At 41.3% G+C, this 19,556-nt stretch overlaps 1 protein-coding gene across 6 annotated transcripts; it reads left to right on the top strand.

Annotated features, from left to right (window-relative positions):
* Positions 1 to 634: 634 nt before the first annotated feature.
* On the top strand, positions 635 to 18,485 carry LOC116600251 (tripartite motif-containing protein 34-like). 6 transcript variants are annotated; one of them, XM_032360383.1, is made up of 8 exons: positions 636 to 783; positions 6,330 to 6,909; positions 7,970 to 8,065; positions 8,918 to 9,148; positions 14,880 to 14,902; positions 16,130 to 16,230; positions 16,536 to 16,562; positions 16,854 to 18,485. In XM_032360383.1, the coding sequence occupies exons 2-8, from the start codon at positions 6,490 to 6,492 to the stop codon at positions 17,417 to 17,419; spliced, it is 1,464 nt and encodes a 487-aa protein (XP_032216274.1). In that variant the 5' UTR covers positions 636 to 783; positions 6,330 to 6,489; the 3' UTR covers positions 17,420 to 18,485. The 6 variants fall into 6 exon arrangements, with proteins under 6 accessions (XP_032216279.1, XP_032216274.1, XP_032216275.1 ...); XM_032360384.1 differs by having other exon boundaries at positions 6,421 to 6,909; XM_032360385.1 differs by lacking the exon at positions 636 to 783 and adding an exon at positions 801 to 982.
* Positions 18,486 to 19,556: the final 1,071 nt, after the last annotated feature.

Here is a 19,556-nt window from a genome sequence, read left to right on the forward strand (position 1 = left end):
AAGCCAAAAGTTTTAAAAAAGCCAAAAGCTTAAAAAGCCAAAGTTTTGCATCTGTGTGACTACTGCACGAATAGGAATTAGAAAATGATACTCCAAAAAGTTGTCTTGGTCCTTTGTAGCCAGCTCTTCCAACAACCTCCTTCCCTGGTCTGCCCTACTCCTGGCTATTTCCTAGGGGGCCATGGCGTGCTCTTCGGGGACAAATGGAAGAGGGGACCTGAGGGGATAATTTAAAATTGGTAGGCTGAACTGACAGTCTGTGAACAACCATAAAATGGGAGGAGACTCTTGGTGCCTAGCTGGCCTGGGAAGCAGAGAGGATTAAAACAGCCTCTCCACCTCAGCACCCAGCACCAAGGACATGTCGGACCAGCTCATCCTTCGCTGTGGGAGGTGTCCTGCAGAGTGGTTAGCTGTCCCCCTGGCGTCTACCCACTAGATGGCAGTAGCATAACCCAGGTAGGACAACCAAACCTGTCCTCTTGGCTTTGCCGAACGCCCTTGGGAGGAGCCCTTCCTCTCCCACTTGTGAATTGTTGAGCTGAAACAATTCTCTTCAGTGGCCCGGTCGGGTCGGCTGCCCATTGGTTCTAGAAGCTCCTTCCCCTTTCATTTTCCTTTCAGCGCTGAGGATTTCACTTTCATTTCCCCACCAGCGGCTCAGGAGGAGTGGCTAAAGGCTGACCCAGCGGCCTTTTTGGTGAAGAAATGCTGACCGCGCCTGCCCTGGCTTTTCTTCATCACTTAAATCTGGAGCCAAGACTTCTCTGAGGGGGCTTCAAGGTGCGTGGGGGAGTTAACGGGGGGGGGGGCAGGCAGTGGGAGACGCCAGAAGGAAGGTACCATGGGAAGGTATGTGAGTTCAGTGTGTGACCCAGTCTCGGTCTGAAGGGAAGAAGAGCCAGTTTGTGGACTTTGTGTTGTGAGTGCAGAGTCCTGATTCTGGAGATGGACGGCCTGGAGAAAAAGGAGCGCCCAAGAGGTGGGGGCGTTGTTTCTTTGCTGGAGGGGCCCTTCTTTCTCCAGGTTGCATCCGCCGCCCTCATCCCCTCCTGTTCTGTAGTTTGAATTGTCTACCTCAAGGGGGGAACTGGAATCCTTTCCCTCTGTCACGCTCTCTTCCTCTGTCTCAAAAATGAACAGAAAGTTATCTTCTGTTCTGCCCAGCTCTTCTGCTTGAAGAAAAGCCGGTAGAAGAGGTCCCTGTGTTCTAAACGTTCGAAAACCTAGGCTTCTAGAGCGGAGCACCAGACAGAATGGAGTTTGGGGGGCAAGCATGGAAGGGCTCGTATCGAAGCTGATTCTCTCATTCCCTGCCCCCTGCCCGGAAGCAACTGAAGGGCTGTTTGTGGCCTTCCTGAGAGGTCTCAGCTGCTGGCCTGTAGGGTGATGTGCCTGCCACCTGCCTCTGTGGCCCCCATTCACCCTGTGTCCTTCCAAGTGCCAGTCTCAGGGGTTTCCCTGCACATCCCTGCATAGGTCCCTGTCCTCTGGCTTGCAGGAGGCTTGGCATTCCTCCTCTGCAGACACACCGTTGCATGGTTACCTCAGTTCCTTACTATTTTTTCTTCATGTAGAGCTAATGAACAGGAGGAGCTGATTATTGCTCAGAAGGAGCCCAGAGATCAGTGGTCTTGCTGTGAAATTTGCGTCATGACTGACACTGATGACATCCCATCTTGAGCTCACTTGGGAGCAATGTTCACATTGATGGGTTGGTTACATACCTTCTGACACATGTACCTCCAGTACCTCTACTTTCCAGAAGTCTCTTTTGCTGTCTTCCTGGGGTCTATGCTTTACTCCTGAATAGGGTCTATTTCTGCGCAGATACTGATGTCCCCCAGGGTCCAACACAAGGCCCAACACGTGGCATGAACTTTATGTATTTGAACTATTGATTTATAGGAACTAAAGCTGCTGGTGTAAAAAAAAGAAAAAAAGCAACGAATATGCATTCAACATGGAGTAAATGTTAAATACATAGGAGCTTACAGTTATGTTGGGGAGAGATTGTAAACAAATAATTGATAACATATACAAGAAGGGGACTAGTTATTATGGGGTAACAGTTTTTAAGTGTCAAATGTAATGACTTGGTAAAGGCCTTGCAACTGTAGTTGTTTTCCTGAAGGCGTCCTCTTGAGGAGATACTTCAGTAGAATCTTAAGAATGTGAGAGATTTAAAGGCTTTAGCATGGGTTTTCTCTGGAGATTGAAAGAAGGTCCCACATGGGCTGGGGCAGAGTAGGCCAGGAGGAGGAGGAGCTGACCTCAGGTTAGAGGCAGGAGGAGAAGGGGTGTCTTGTGGCCCAGACTAGTGGTGATGACAACCGGCTCACGCTGGACGACCTGGATTTGAGCACAAGGGTGTCAGGACTGGTGTCTGCTCTAAGGAGCACTCGAGTCAGCGATGTGAGAACACCGATGGCCGCACAGTGAGGAAGGGCAATGATAGTTTCAGGGAGAACCATTTCCCAGAATCCACACCGGAGATGGAGGTGGCTCCTGCCAGGGGGATGGTAGTGGAAATGGTTGGGACTGATTTGAAGAAAACACTCTTAGCATCTTCTGATGAACCAATGAGACCAGGAGCAATTTAATAAAAGTGATCCCATGTTATAAAATGAGTCTTTTTAAAAAATGACTTTTTAAAAATCACTACTTTCTAAAAGCATACTTACCGGAGAGCTAGGTGTCTTGGAGAGAGGGTCATGAATGGAGGTCTGGAGATGGGGAGGTGCAAACTTAGTCCTGGATTCTAAGGACTTGCTAAAGCAGGAATTTTATTCAATATAGAGTTATGGGAAGGGGGAATTGCATTATTTCTGAGTTCCCCAGGGGTCTCCATGTAAAAATCAGGTCCGACTTTCCCCACAGGCAGTTTTGGCCTAGGAAACCATGAGAAGTGTCTAGGATGCTGTCTGAAACTTCTAAGAACATCCTTCCTGCCACACCACTTCCTGGAGACACTTTCATTTTACTGTGTGACCTGCGGAGAGGCAGAGAGTTGCATTATCAGAGTCCAGATGTTAGGAGAAGACTCCAGTGTAGGATACCATTATCTGACACTTGCGGCAGCCAGTTGACCTGGGACTCCATCAGGCAGATACTACTTGCATTCTCTTCTTATTTTCCTGATCAGTGCCAGGCTCTTGGGTCACTCTTGGGCATTGATGGGGCCACTGACCCTGTGTGGGGGCTCTGGCTCCTTTGTACCTTCCTCCTCCTGGGGCCAATGTGATGACGGTTGCTTTAACATCAACTTCTTATAGCCCCACTGTGAACATACAGGGTTTATAACCTCATAGTAGAATACGTGGTCCACTCCCCTGTAGACTTCAGATGTTTCTCAGCATTAGTTGGATACTGAACAGAATGAAGGATAATAGAGAACCCCACACCTGTGATTGGCTTATAGCTTCATTTATAAGTAGGTATTACAGTATTACCATGTTGTATAAAACCGTGCTCTTGCCAGTCAATAAAGCCTAATCTGACCACAGTCACTGCAGCCAGGAGCTGACAGCATGTGGCCTTTGGACAATTTTCAGTTCCTGTATCGTTGGCTAGATCACATTGACCAGCCCACTTTCAGCTTTATTTTTCACCAGGTCCACTTCATGGATGATGGGAGAAGTGAGCATATTTCTAGACCTACATTGATCTCCATACAGCATTCCTCATGCTTCTCCTTTCTCTCTTTAGAGCGAAGGGAAGGTTATAGTTTATTACAAACCTCAGTTCTTTCATTATCAGAGCTTTTCAACTGTGTTCTTTTCCTAAGGCTTTATAACAAATTATGGATTAGAACCACAGGAGTGTATTCTCCCACAGTTCGGGAGGCCAGAAGTCCAAAGTCAAGGTGTTGGCAGAATTAGTTTCCTCTGTAGGTACGGAGAGAGAATCTGTTCCACGTTTCTCTCCTGGCTTCTCTTGGTTTCCAGCAATCCTTGCATTCTTTGCCTTCTTGCTGCACTGCTGCAGTCTCTGCTGCCATTCCCACACAGCTTTCTGTATGTGGTGTGTCCTCTCCTCTCCTTTAAGGACTCTGGTCATTGGGCGTAGAGCCCACCTATTCCCAGCATTGCCTCATCTTAACATGATTATGTCTGCAAAGATATTTCCAAACAAGGTCACATTCACACAGGTAACGTCGATGTAGGAAATAGAGTTCAATTATTGAAGAAGAGTTTTGAGGAGGATCATGATTTAATTGAAAACATTTAATATTTTTAAACATTTAAAAAAAAGTCTCGTGACTAATATCTACTGAAAGCTTCCTTTTTAAAAAGTTTTTTTATTTTGATTTTTATCTGCTTCACAGTTCTTGTCTATAATAAGTCTGGGTTCTGAGAATCAGCAATGTCTCCATGCTGTCATTGTGATACGCCTTCTGACTGACCACCAGCAACAATTTTAGGTTTGGTTTGCCACTCCCACTCATGTGACTTAGCAGGGCAGAAACCAATCAGGTTCACACAGCTCAGCTGGAGCCTACAGGACTGGAGACTTCCTCATGGAAGCCTCATGGCTTCCTCATACGAGCTTTCAGTGAAGGTCCATATGGTGTAGGAGATACTTTATCCCCTTCGTCAGGTCATTTATGAGAGAACAAGACCATGTGGTATGTATGAAACTAGCATAGCTTAGGGTGAGTTTTGCGCCAACAGGCTGATTACCTTACAAAAGAGCCATGAGCATAGCTTCCAGGACCCTATAGGCAAATATTTCATTACAGGAGCCACAATGCACTTGTGGAAGTGGAGGTCTGTGCTTACTGAAAATAATAAGACAAAGTGGTAGGAGAAGGTAATGTCAGTGTCCTTTTTATGGGAAGAAAGGACTTAAGCCTGATGATGACCCTTTTGTTTCCATATGTCCAACCTAACTCCCAGTCCTGTCCCTTTTATCTTACCATCTCTGTCAGCCTCATCTAGTTCTCCATTCCCTACAACAGCTTGTCCTACAAACTTCCGTCACTGATCCCTACTCTTTGGAGAGAGACTGTGTCTTTTACATTGTTCAGAAAGTGTCACATTTTTTGGTCTCTGCTGGCACATTAATGCCAAAAGTCTAGCAGCTCTCTGCACACCAGCCATATGGGCATTTTAAAACCTGTGGAAGATGTTATGCCTTCCATCAACAGGGCATGCATATATGTGACGACTTCTCTCTAAAATGTATTTCTCCTCTTCCTCATTCCATATCCTTTCCCACTACTTTTAGTTCAGTCCTTACTTAATCAAGGAGGATATTTTTGATATTCTCCTGTTTGGCAAATCATTAGTTCCCTTTAAACAGGGACCTCTGGGTGATAGTGTTTATCACACCTACCGGACCTCTGAAAAAGAATTCTGAGGACATTGTTTTCACCCTAATTCAACTTACTGAATGAAATAATCTTTATAAACTACTTCATTCAATTTATACATTTCAATAAAGTACTCTGTTTCTCAAAATGGGTCAAAGTGATGTATAAATTGTAACTGGTTCTACAATTCTTAGTGGTAAAATTCTTTCCCTATTGTGGCCTTGACTGTTTCTGTGAGTGTCTCTGGGAGTAAATATGAGGTAATGGAAGGGTTTTGTATGGGACAGATAATATGTGGAGGTAAGCTTTTCTTATGTGGAAACTATCTGTGGTACCAACATTTACCTACTGGAGAACAGATAATTAATGGAACAAAAAGATGGAATGCTGATATAAAAAAGAGGTCTAATCAACTATGGAGAAAGGAGGAGGTTCTTTTTTTTTTTTTTAAGATTTTATTTATTATTTGGCAGAGACAGTGAGAGAGGGAACACAAGCAGGGGGAATGGGAGAGGAAGATGCAGGCTTCCTGCTGAGCAAGGAGCCAGCCGCAGGGCATGTGCAGAAGGCAGCCGCTTACCAACTGAGCCACCCAGCTGCCCCAAGGAGGTTCTTTATATGTTCATCAAAGGTTGTGTTCCTGTGCCTTCCAACGTTAAGGATACAGCAGTGAATAAAAACAATGGGCCTGATCTTTGTGTGGATTATATTTTAGGCATAGGGCATTTAAGAAAAAGATACCATAGAGTGATAATAAGAAAGGATGGCAAATGTGTAGTGAATGATGTATTGGTAATTGTGCTATAGATAAAATAATCATTAGGTCCTTCTGATGAAATGATACTTAGGGAGACTGTTGGATGAAGTATATGAGGAAGTCACGCACAGATCAAAGGATGGATCATTCCAGGCTTAAAGAAGAGCAAATGAGAAGCCTGGGGCATTAGCAGTTTACGCAGGCCACTGAATTTCGTTTCTTCTTTTTTTTCTCCCCCTCTTCTTTTTCGTCCTTCAGCATTTTGGTTTTGGCCAATCCTTAGTATCTGCACAATTAGAATCCTTTTTATTCCTGTCGTTCTTACCTCATCCCCTTTCCATCTGCCCAGCCATCCATGAACGTTTAGGCAAGAAGAGCTCCAGGACTAAGGACTGGAAGAAACCAGGGGAGACATACTATGGCTTCAAAAACCCTGAACATACAAGATGAGGGGTCCTGTCCCATCTGCCTGGAGCTTTTGACAGAGTCCCTGACTCTAGACTGTAGACACAGCTCCTGTCAAGCCTGCATCGCTGTGAATACCATGGAGGCAGAGATCAGCCCAGGAGAGGAAAGCAGCTGTCCCATGTGTGGTGTCAGATACTCACTTAGAAACTTATGTCCGAATCAGCCTCTGATCAACATGATGGAGAGAATCAGAAAGTTCAAGTTGAACGCAGAGGAGAAGCTGAAGAAAGACCTCTGTGTGCGCCATGAAGAGAAACTCCTGCTCTTCTGTAAGGAGGATAGGAAGGTTATTTGCTGGGTTTGTGAGCGGTCTCAGGAGCACCGTGGTCACCACACGTTCCTTGTGGAGGAAGTAGTCATGGAATATCAGGTAGGGCCCAGGATGGAGGGAGGAAGAGAAGAGGGTGGTACTTGGTGGGAAATCTCACCTTTCCATCCTTCTGTACACACCTTGGCACCACGGTACTGAATCCTGTAATCTGCTTCCATGTTTGTCTCTTACACTATGCTCACCTTCCAATGCATGAAGGACATTTCTGCGTATTCTTTCCACATACATAAAGGATGAGCCTTGGGATGCCTGTATGGCTAAGTCAGTTGAACCTGCCAACTCTTGGTTTCAGCTTGGCTTGTGATCTCAGGGTCATGAGATCTGGCTCTACATGGGGTTCCCTGCTCAGTGGGGAGTCTGCTTCCCCTTTCTCTCTCCCTCTGTCCCTTCCCTCACTCCCATTCTCTCTCTCTCTCTAAATAAATCTTTAAAAAAAAAAAAAAAAAGATGAGCCTGGAGTCTTGAGCTTACTCTTGGCCAAGGGTGAGAGATTTTCCCTTTTCTTGCCCCTTTTGTTATGTGGGTAGAGAGCTTGGCTCTCATTTTTCCCCTCAGCAGGATGGTTGCTCTTCAACATTGTGGACTGGATTTGGAAAGAGTGTCACTAAGAGTGTAGCATTTTTCTCATGACATCAGAGTCCGTTCTCTATGAAAAGAGGGAACTAGGCTACTCTTGGTGAGGGATGGTGACACCCAGGAACAAAGAATGTATCCTCCTTAGCTTTTCTTCTGTATCATAGATTCTAATCACAGTTTCTATAAATGGTCTCTTCAGGCATCAGCCTGATTTCTTCCCCATTTATTCTTTTCTTTTTTTTTTAAAGATTTTATTTATTCTTCAGAGAGAGAGGGAGAGAGAGCGAGCACAGGCAGACAGAATGGCAGGCAGAGGCTGAGGGAGAAGCAGGCTCCCCGATGAGCAAGGAGCCCGATGTGGGACTCGATCCCAGGACGCTGGGATCATGACCCGAGCCGAAGGCAGCTGCTTAACCAACTGAGCCACCCAGGCGTCCCTTCCCCATTTATTCTTTGCTGAGAAAGCCCATAGAGTGATGATGAGTCCTGATGTGAGTTATCTGATGTGACTTCTCTTTCACAGGAGAAACTCCAGGCAGCTCTGGAGAGACTGAGGAAAGAACAGCAGAAAGCTGAGAAGTTCAAAGCAGACATCAGAGAAGAGAGGATTTCCTGGAAGGTAGGAAGAGACTCTTTCTTTCTTTCTTTTTTTTTTTTTTTTTGATGACTTTATTTATTTATTTGACAGAGATCACAAGTAGGCAGAGAGGCAGGCAGAGAGAGAGGAAGGGAAGCAGGCTCCCTGCTGAGCAGGAAGCCCGATGCCGGTCTTGATCCCAGGACCCTGAGATCATGACCTGAGCCAAAGGCAGCGGCTTAACCCACTGAGCTACCCACGCGCCCCTCGAAGAGACTCTTCTAAGGGTTTTTTGACACAGGAATCTTGACAGGATCTTCAGTCCAAATAACAAGCCCCTTCCTCTTTGCTGCCTGACACAGAATGCGTGCAGAAGCCATTTGATTAGTTTTCCTCTCTGTCCTGTCCCTGTTACGCAGAGGACTATAGAGCGGACATGTTACAAGCACACACAAGTGTTTGGAATTGGGAATAAAGATAGACTCTCGGTGAGGAAGGATGGAAAATTCTGTCTTCCATTCCTCTGATTCTCTGAACCTCCAGTGAAGGACAGTGGGCAAAGGACTAAGATTTTCCCCAAAGTTCAAACTTGGAAGTGTGGTAATACAGGGAGGCATGAGTGTCCAGTACAGCCACCTGCAACCTAAACCTCACTTAGGTTTTACATTTGATCCCAGGGTTGGCCTAGATAAGATAGTCTGAGGCCTGTTTTGATGGGTGCTAAAGGGAAAATAGGAAAAATGTCCAGCTTTCCCCCAAATTGGCCCCATGCCTTCATTTCCCTCTTGGTTGGAACTCAGAGAAAAATATTTCTTTTCCTAGTTCCTAACCCCTTATACATCAGGTTTTCAGGCAGATAGACTCTTTACCTCTTCTGTTTATCCAACCTTGCAGTCCCAGATACAGATTGAGAGACAAAGGATATGGGCTGAATTCAATCAGCTTAGAAGCATTCTGGACAGTGAAGAGCAGAGAGAACTGCAGAAATTAGAAGAGGAGGAGAAGAGGATATTGGACACCTTGGCTGAGGCTGAGGCTGAGCTGGCTCAGCAAACCCAGTTGGTAAAAGATCTCATCTCAGATCTAGAGCATCGCTGTAAATGGTCAGCAGTGGACCAGCTACAGGTAAGAGGAATGCCCCAATCTGGAGTTCTTGAAACCCAGTCTAAGCTACCTTCTTTTCTGTGTCCTTGGGCTCTAATCTTCATGTTTTCGCAGAGGTTCCTTTGGCTTTGTGGAACCCTTCTTTGCCATCCATTCACGATATCATGGACCATTGAATATAAACATTCCAGGGGAGTGTTCTACTTTATTATTTAATGAAGTAAGGGAATACGTGGAGAGAAGATCCATGGTATCCAGTGATATTTGCTGGATCCCTGTTATCTGTGATTCAATCAATGTTGGACAGTTGTCACGTTCTTTTCATTCATCTTAGCCACAGGCAAATACATGCATTTTCAGGTATAAGAAATGTATCCTTTAAAAAAATTAAAAATATGTGTTGTTATTATTATTATTTTTAAGAATTTTATTTATTTATTTGACAGAGATCACAAGTAGGCAGAGAGGCAGGCAGAGAGAGAAGGGAAGCAGGCCCCTCCTGAGCAGAGACCCAATGTGGGACTCGATCCCAGGACCCTGAGATCATGACCTGAGCCGAAGGCAATGGCTTAACCCACTGAGCCACCCAGGCGCCCCAAATCTGTATTTATTATTATAAACTTCTCTTGTTAGATTTTTTTTAAAACATGGAAAGATAGAACATTGAGTCTTTTCTTAGGATGGGCAAATATATAGATAGGAGGCATTATACTTGAGAGGTGAGAGAGTCTGCAAGTGTGTATGTGAGTGTGTGTGCCAGAAAGTCCGCTGGTGTCAGGAAAGCATGCTAGTGCAAATCTATAGACACTTGAAGGAACAATTTAAATTCATACAGGTTTTCTCTTTTTTTTTTTTTTAAGCCTTAATATTGTGACTATGATCCTGAGGCATGGTAGAGAATTCCGGATTTTTTATATTTTTTGCTTGATTATCTGTCTTCTCCCTTTTCTTTTCTGGATTTCCAAATGCTGTTTTTGTTTTTTTTTCTTGATGTCAAGCAGAAAGCAGGATAATTGATTTCACATGTTGGCTGCTTTCCTTTGTCTCTGATGCTTGTATCTTAAGTTTTTCCCTTTTCTCTTTTTTTTTTTTCAGTTCCCTTTACTCTTTTCCTTTTTTTTTTTTTTTATTTCAGATTACTTTGGGATAGAGGTCACAAAATCTATTTTTTTTTTGGTATCAAAATCACCTGGAGTACTATAAAAACCTGAAGTCCTAAGACACATTGTAGTAACATAGCTTTTGGCATTTTTTTTTAAACCAGGATCTCTAAGTGGTTATAACACCAAATACTTTAATAAAAACTACAATAGGTCTTTTCAACAAATTGGGCTACGAAAACAAGATCCACATGCCAAAAAATGCTGGTAGACTCCTATTTGACACTGCATATAAAAATTAACTCAAAGGTAGATCAAAAACCTAAGTGTAAGTTAAAAGTCAAAAATTCTAAGACTCTTAGGAGAAAGCATAGATAATCAATCTTTGTGACTTAGCATTAGGCTTTACAGATAGGGCACCAAAAAAACACCAAAAAGCAACCAAAAATAAAATAAATTGGAGCTCATCAGAGTTCAGAACTGTTGTACATCAAAGGAAACCATGTAGAAGTGAAAAGAACATCTCACAGAATGGGAGACAATATTTTCAAATCATATATTGGTTAAGGTTTAGTGTTCATGATATATAGAAAACCTTTCACAACTGAACAATAAAAAGACAACCTGGGGCTCCTGGTGGCTCAGTCATTTGAGCATCTGACTCTTGGTTTCACCTCAGGTCAATGATCTCAGTGTCTTGGATCCAAGCACCACATCTAACTCTGTGCTCACAGCAGTTAGCTTGGCCTTCTCCCTGCTCCTTCCCCACCCCCTCCTCCTGGCTTGCCATTGCCTCTGCTCTTTCTCTCAAACATAACTTAAAAAAAAAAACAACAAACAGTAAAAAGTCAACCTAATTTAAAAATAGATAAAGGACTTGAGGGGTGCCTGGGTGGCTCACACTGTTAAGCTTTCACTTGTGATTTTGGCTTAGGTTGTGATCTCATGGGTCAAAAGATTAAGCCCTGAGTCAGGCTCCACACTCAGGGTGGATTCTACTTGGGATTCCCTCTCCTTGCCCCTCTCCCCACTCACTTGCTCTGTCTCAAATAAATAAATAAATCTTCTTTTAAAAAGGACTTGAATAGCTGTCTCGCCAGAGAAGATCCATAAATAGTAAATAAGCACCTGAAAAGATGATTGATACCTACCAGGGAAATGTAAAATCAAAACCACGGTGATAATACTATCAGGAAAATGGACAATACCAAGAGTTGACAAAGATGTCAGGAATTAGAACTCCCGTGTATTGCTAGTGAAGTTGTAAAATGATGAAGCTGTTTCAGCAGTTCCTCAAAAAGTTAGAGTTACCATATGGCCCAGCAATTCCATTCCTGGAAATGAAAACATGTCCACACTTAAACTTGTAAACAAAAGTTCATGGCAGCATTGTTCATAAAAACCCAAAAGTGGAAATAAGGCAATTGTCCATTACTGAAGAGTCAAGATAATGTATATATTACAAATAATACAATATTTTTTGGCTCTAAAAAGAAATTAGCACTAATAGATGCTACCATATGAAAATATAAGTGAAAGAGGGCAGACACAAAAAGCCCTTATTGTACAATTCCATTTATACGAAGTCTGTAATTGATAAATCCATAGATGCAGACATTAGATTAGTGAATTGCCAGGGACTGGAGAGGAGGCAATAGGAAATGATTGCTACTGAGGGTAAGGTTTCTTTCTTTCTTACAATAATAAAAATGTTCTGAAATAAAATAGTGCTGATGGTAAATGTACATTGTAAATATACTAAAACCTACTAAATTGTGCACTTTATAGTGCTAGGTCATTTTTTTTTATATATTTTATTATATCTGAGTAAAAAACAAAAACTTTGCAGGCTTATTCCTTGTGCCTGGTTTGTAGAACATCCACAGGCTCTTCACAACTCTTTGAATTGTCAACTTCACGAAGACTCTTGTGTTTATGTCACTTTTCCAAGCATCTGTTCCACTAAGCCAGCTTAAGTTGGTAACTGGTTACTTGTAATAAAAACTGTGCTCAGTAGATAAATGTTACAAATTTTGTGGGATTAGCCTCCCCTATTTAGGTAACAGCTTCAAAGAATGACAAATGGGCTAAACCAAGGGACTTACTCTTTAACTAGATTAGGGCGTTTGGCTGTTCCTTTCCAACTTCTAAAGATACATGCTGTTGATAGTAGTGGTGTCCCTTAACCTTCTCCCAAGAGTTCCTAAACAGCTTTTCTTTTATCTGGATCTTCACTGTAGTGATTGGGGTGGGTCATTTTATCATAGGCTTTTTGTTTGCTAGAGGGGCGGCTGTTTGCATGAAGGCTACACTCAACACTGACTGGGAAGAAAGAGCTAACAGAGAAATGCCAAACTTGAAAATGGATAAAAACTTAGATGAGATTTTAGGTTATTTACCTTAGGAAGGAGGCACTTCTGCTACTAATGTTTTTGTAACAGTTTTATTACATTGGGCCATTTTTGTTTTTCAGATTTTGTATCATGACACGAGTGAATGACAATAGGCAGTTAAATGATGGAGTGAGGATGGCACCAATTATTTTTATCTGCTCAGTGTCCATTCACTCTTGTCCTGGTAACAACACCTGGGATTTCTTTCTGAGGAAACGGAGCATGTCTTTTTTTATCCATGTACTTGTTTGGGGCTGAGATAATCAGCATTATGGAAGATGGATAGGTTAATCTTACATAAATTAGTTTACCTAATTCCTGTATTTCCACAAACTACACAGTTGGGCATTAAAAGTTGGGCGTATGACACAATTTTGGTCAGTGGCTTGAGGCATCAGAATTGTATTGTCACTACATTGAAGAAAATTTTCCTTTTGCATGTGAATTACATCAGTGAAAATAATTTAAACCAGGAGATTTTCAAGTTGCTATCAATTAAAGCCTGAGAATAAAGGCAACAGACAGGGAAGAAAATCCCTGTCCAGATCCATCCGTGACTGAAATAGTATTTCTCTGGCCAGATGGGTTTTTTTAGAGGGGGTGGCAAGTGTGGGGGGGGGGTAGTTTAAGGCAGTGTTAGTTGGCTTCTTTTTCATGTACAACCAAACTATACTAATACAGAGAAGCAAAACCATTCCTTTGTTTTGATTGTAAATCCAGCTGGTTGCATTTAAGAGTAAGGCCAAGTAATATTGGTATATATTGTTAAAAACAAATAAATCCACAGTGGTGGTGATGTGGAAATGCAGCCTAACCAAAAGAAGTTAAAGATGTGGAAAGTGTGAGCTGAAATTTCTGGAGTGGAAGAGGTTACCTAAAAGTAGTGTTTGGAGCAGAGCTTTGTTATATATAAACTATGTATTCTGTAAATAAATACAGTTTTACTTCCTTCCAATATAAATGCCTTTTATTTTCTTGCCTAGTTGCCTTGACTAGAACCTCTTTAAATAGAACCACTTTAAATAGAAGTAGTAAGAGTAGGCATCCTTGTCTTATACCTAATCTAAGGGGGGAAAATTCAGTTTTTCATCATAAGGATGATGTTAGCCACGAGTTTGATGCCTTTTATCAGCCTGAGAAAGTTCTCCTCTGTCCCCCTCTATTTCTGTTGTTACTCCTTTTTTATTTTTTTTTCCCCCAATCATGAAGGGATACTGAATTTTGTCAATTTTTTCCTTGTGTTTATTAAAATTGTCATGTGGTTTTTACCTTTATTCTGTTAACACAGTGAATTACATTAACTGCTTTTCTTATGTTAAACCAACCTTACAGTTCTGGGATAAGTCCCACTTGACTATGGTGTATATATATATATATTCTTTCATATTGTGCTGGATTCAGTTTTTTAGTATTTTGTTGAAGTTTACATCTATAGTTGCTGGTAGTTCACTTTTCTTGTGATGTCTTTGTCTTATTTTAGCATCAGAGTAGTACTGGCCTCATAGAATGAGTTGGGCACTCTAACCTCCTTTTCTGGTGTTTGGGTTTTTTTTTTTTTTTTGAGTATTTGTAAAGTATTTCTGTTATTTCCTCCTTAAACCTTTAGCAGAATTCAGTAGTGAAGCCATCTGGGCCTGACTTCTTTCCAGGGAGTTCTTGATTTCCAGTCTAATCATGACATGTTTTTAGGACTACTTAGAATTTCTATTATTTTTTGAATCAGTATTGGTAGTTTCTGTGTTTCTAGGAATTTGTCCATTTCATGTGGATTATCTAATTTGTTGGCATACAATTGTTCATAGGCTTTATATTCCTATTAATTTTTGTAAAAGTAGGCAGTAAAGTCTTCACTTTCATTCCTTATTATAAGATTTTTTTTAAATTTATTTTTGAGAGAGAGAAAAAGAGTTTACGAGCAGGGAGAGGGACAGAAGGAGAAGACAATTGCCTGTTGAGCAGTGAGCCTGAGGTGGCACTCGATCCCAGGACCCTGGGATTATGACCTGAGGCTCATGTCTGAGCCTAAAGCAGATATTTAATCTACTGAAGCACCCAAGTGCCCTCATTCCTGATTTTAATAATTTGTATTTTCTGTTTTTTTCATGGTATGTCTGCATAAAAACTTGTCAGTTGTTGATATTTTTAAATAGTTCACTTTAGATTTTTCTGATTTTCTCTAGTCTTTTTTGTTCTTTATTTCATTAATCTTGCTCTAATTTTTATATACGCTTTGACTCGTGTTTTCTCTCTTCTTCCTAGGACATGAGTGGAATCATGAAATGGTACGTTTGGGTGACCAAGAGTGGTGCTTGTGTGTTATGAAGAAAGGTTTGTAGCCATAAGAGTGTTCTGATGGTCAATCAGAATGAAAAATACTCCAAATCAGATATATTTGGTTGTAGTATTCTTTTAAATCGCTGGTCATGGGCAATGATTTGAGTGTTCCCTATCTATGGAGAGTAGATCAGAATCTGTGCTAGTAAATTCAGTGGTTGGGGTTCATGGAATTAGGGACAGTAAGGGTAATAGGGACCAGGGATTTCAACTATTAGACTCTTGTGACTTGACTTTGCCCTTGTGCTCATTCCTGTATTCTATAGGTGCCTGTGCTATCACATGGAAGTTTTCATCAGGCCCCAAAATAGGTTATAGGGTCAGCTCCTTTATATTTATTTCATTTACATGGAAATACAAAAGACTAGGTCATTCTACAGTGTTCTGTTTAGATTTCTAAAAACAAAACCTGAACCTCAGGGTTAGTGACATTGACCTTGGTGCCATAACTAATCTCTTTCTAGTCACGTGTTAGAAACCTACATGGGAAACTGTAGTTCTTGTGGCTTAAGTTGCTAACCCATCTGACAATTAAGTTCCTTAGAAATGCATGGAATTCTAACCATTTGTACTTCCGTGGCCATAACTTCTCCTTTGCCAAGTGTTTTCTAACTTTTTTCAAGGGCGACTGAAATCTCGAATGTTATTCGCAGGGCTCACCAGTGGGGTTTAGGTTTTGGACTAGAGCACAAGCTCACAGGCTCTCAAAAAGAGACTTATGGATCTCACATTATAGCTAGGAACTGCAGCCTCAGTACTAATCCATCTGCCTGGGAAGACACACATATGGCCGCCATGAAAGACCCACTGTAATTGACTTGCCCATATATTACATATCTTTTTTAGGGGTAGCAAAAGCTTTTTCTGCATGTTATTTTATCAAATTTTCTACTATGTCCATGAGGTATCAAGAAAAAGGTTAATTACTCCATTTTTTGAAGAAACTGTTTCGTTGAGGTAAAGACCTTCCCAAGATTACACAGATAGTAAATGAGAAGATCGACATGAGCACATTTCTTCTGGCTTCAGCATCAGAACTCTCCCTACTCCCCGGCTCAGGCTTCTCAGGGAGGAAGGTTCATGTGCATCTGTGGCATGGAAGGAGAGAGAAAGGTAGTTGTATTGGAAGAATACAAGGTAAGAGATGTAGGGTCAACATTTTTTGTCATGCCTAGGAGTGAGATCTGGACACTGAAGAAGCCAAAAACTGTTTCCAAAAGACTGACGAGTGTATTCCATGCTCCAGATCTGAGCACAGTGCTGCGCACGTGTAGAGGTGAGGAGAGCAGGACAGGAGGGCGGAAGTGAGATTGCTGTGACGTCAGCAACTAACCTGGGGAGCTGGTATAGTTGCAAAGAGAGGATAGAAAGGAGGAGTGTATTCAGAGAAGGAGGGATATTACTGTGAGAGCTGTGGTTCTATCTAAGGGGGAATGGCAAGGTGCCTAGTACATCATCTCATTGACCAGTTCATAGCCTCACAGGGCTCCCCTTTGCTGGCCCTACTCCGGAGAAGAGATAGGTATTGGTGCTTAATCATTTGCTTCCAATCAACATCATTGAATCTTCTTATCATTTCAGAGCTAACACATGTCCAGTGCTACTGGGGTAAGAAGCCCTGTGTTTCTAATGTCTTTTCAGAAACTTGTGATTTCGGTGTGATGTCATGATCTTAGGTCCATGCCTTTACATATAATACATATACATACATAAATTTCATATATATATTTATGTGTGTGTGTATGTATATGAAATACATTCCCCAGTGTTTCACCCCCTTCCCAATCCATCAGTACAAGCTCTACCTAGCCACTTCCCATGTTCCCTCTTCACAATGTCACCAGATAAACCTGCTCCATATTTAATCACCTGATCTTAATTTTTTTTTTTTTCTTGCAGTGGACATCACACTGAATCCAATCAACTTAAATTTAAACCTTGTCCTTTCAGAAGATCAGAGACAAGTGATGTCTGTGCCAATTTGGCCTGTGGACTGTACTAATTTTGGTATCTTGGGGTCCCAATATTTCTCCTCAGGGAAACACTATTGGGAAATAGATGTGTCCAAGAAGTGTGCCTGGATTCTGGGGGTATACTGTAGAAAACGTTTCCATAATAAAAAGTCTGGTGTTAGACAAGGCACAAATCATCAAAGTGCTTACTCTAGATACAGACCTCAGTGTGGCTACTGGGTTATTGGGTTACAGAATGAATTTGGGTATAAGGCGTTTGAGGAGTCTTCCACATCTCAACCCATGGTCTTGACTCTCTCCATGGCTGTTCCTCCCCATCGTATTGGAGTTTTCCTAGACTATGATGCTGGCATTGTCTCATTTTTCGATGTTACAAACCATGGGTCACTCATCTACAAATTTTCTAAATGTTGCTTCTCTCAGACTGCTTATCCATACTTCAATCCTTGGAACTGTCCAGGCCCCATCATCCTGTGCCCACCACATTCCTGAACCTTTTTAGCACCTCACCCACTTCTGTGTAGAGCCTCTTTTCCTGGGGCTCACCTACACGTAGCTTACCTGCACCCTTTTGAACACCTCTTCCTTCCTTTCTCTGTCTCATTACAGAACGGCTTTGTGCAATGCTTTTCTGCATGTATTGAAATGAACATGCAACTTTTCTCCGTCTAATTCAACTACCTTTATAGTTTTGTTATCATTGTAGTTTAGTAGTCAGTCTGTGGTTAAGCCTATGTTGTTAGTACCTTGATTTCCCGCCCCCCACAGATGACTGAGGTTCTGTTCCTTATTTTAATACAGGTTAATTACCCTTAATCTAATCTTTATGTTCACTTAGTCTTTCTTTTGTGATCCTGAATTTCTCTTAAGCCAGTCCTAGATAATTTTTTTGAGTGACTATAACTTTTAGTTTTAGCATTTCAATCAACGAAACTATTTTTGTTTTTTGACATTTCCTATTTGCTGCTTATTATAAACATATTTTCTTTCATAGTATTTACCCTGGATATGATAGCTGCTCTCAAGTCTTGTCTTCTTGTTGTAAATCCTTGTCATAAATACGACATCTGCGTTATTTTGGAGCTGATCTCCATTGATTGATTGCCTTTGTTCTTGAGTAGGGGCCTCATTAATTTCTTTGTGTGTTAAACAATTTTAACATATATCTAAAATTCCCCCAGGAGAATTGTGAATGAGATGTAAAGACTTTGGATTCTGTTCATTTTTCTGAAGAATATTTTTTTTCAAGCCTTTGGTTGAAATCAGATTCAAAATTCTCTCATGCATTTTGCAGAAGCTGAAATCTCTGGTCAGTTCCTTCAGCTCCATTTAGGCTGCTTGGTATCTGTGTCAAACATGTAGTTCAAAGAGTTGGTCAGTGTGTATGTATAACTTCATCTCTCTTTACATTTTCCTACCATTTTTCAGCTGTTGGGATAGCCACAAATCATCATTCTTGCTCGTCAAGCTAGTAAATCTGTATGCTGCTGAGTTTTAACTGTCCCACTCATTACCAATTGAGTTCTGCTTTCAAATAAAAAGCTATAAAACCAGAAAACTTGTCCAGTAGTATTCCCTTCTCCAATTGTCTGTTACACCCTAGATTCTAAGTGTTTTGTCAGTCTCTAGTGCCTTCATGTTTTTGTTTGTTTGCTTCATTTTTACAATTGTTCATGGTCTATAGTGTTGATCTGTAGGTTATAGGTATAGCTGCTGTTTTGTTGAAATAAATACCTCCATTTATGGAAACAGAACTTCAGCTTTGCTTGCTTTGGATATTTTAAGCTGTAAGTTCAGTTGCTGAATTCTAGTGGTTTTTTTTTTTTTCCTTTTTTGTTAACACAAACTGATAGATTTTATTCAGTGATTATACCGTTTTGGATTACCACAAATTCGGAAGGGAACAATGATGGCATACAGTTGGGTGGTCAATGCAGAGATACTAAGAATAGATGTATTTTTCGGTATATTTGGTTGAAATTGAAGGGGATCAGAGAGCACAGAGTCCGACTGTCTGATGAGGACAGCATAGTGGTATTGATTGTAGTGATCAGAAGGAAGGCACTTCTTAGCCAAAGACCTCTTCTCTGTCTGGTACTTAACAACACAAAAATAACAACACAAAACTCACTGATACAGAGATCAGATTGGTGGTTGCTAAAGGCCAGGGTTTAGGGGTTAGCAAAATCGGTGAAGAGGATCAAGAAGTAAAGGCTTCCAGTTATAAAATAAGTCATGGAGATATAATGCATAGCATGGTGACTGTAGCAAATAGTATTGTATTGCAAATTTGAAAGTTGCTACAAAAGTAAATCTTGAATGTTCTCATCACAGGAAAAATATTTTTCTCATGACCTCCTATGGTGATAGATAACTTGATTTACTGTGGTGAACATTTCACCATGTATACAAATGTTGAATCAGTATGTCATATACCTAAACTAATGTATGTTAATTATACTTAAATTAAAAAAGTATCAAAGGGGAATTATATGTATGTTATTGATACCAGAAGAATAACTGAATTTTTAAAAAGGATTTTATTTATTTGACAGAGAAAGAGTGAGCACAGGCAGAAAGCGGGGGGAGGGAGAAGCAGGCTCCCTGGGGAGCAGAGAGCCCAGTGCAG

The sequence above is a fragment of the Mustela erminea genome, chromosome 9 (assembly GCF_009829155.1).
Source record: "Mustela erminea isolate mMusErm1 chromosome 9, mMusErm1.Pri, whole genome shotgun sequence".
Classification (NCBI taxonomy): Eukaryota; Metazoa; Chordata; class Mammalia; order Carnivora; family Mustelidae; genus Mustela; species Mustela erminea.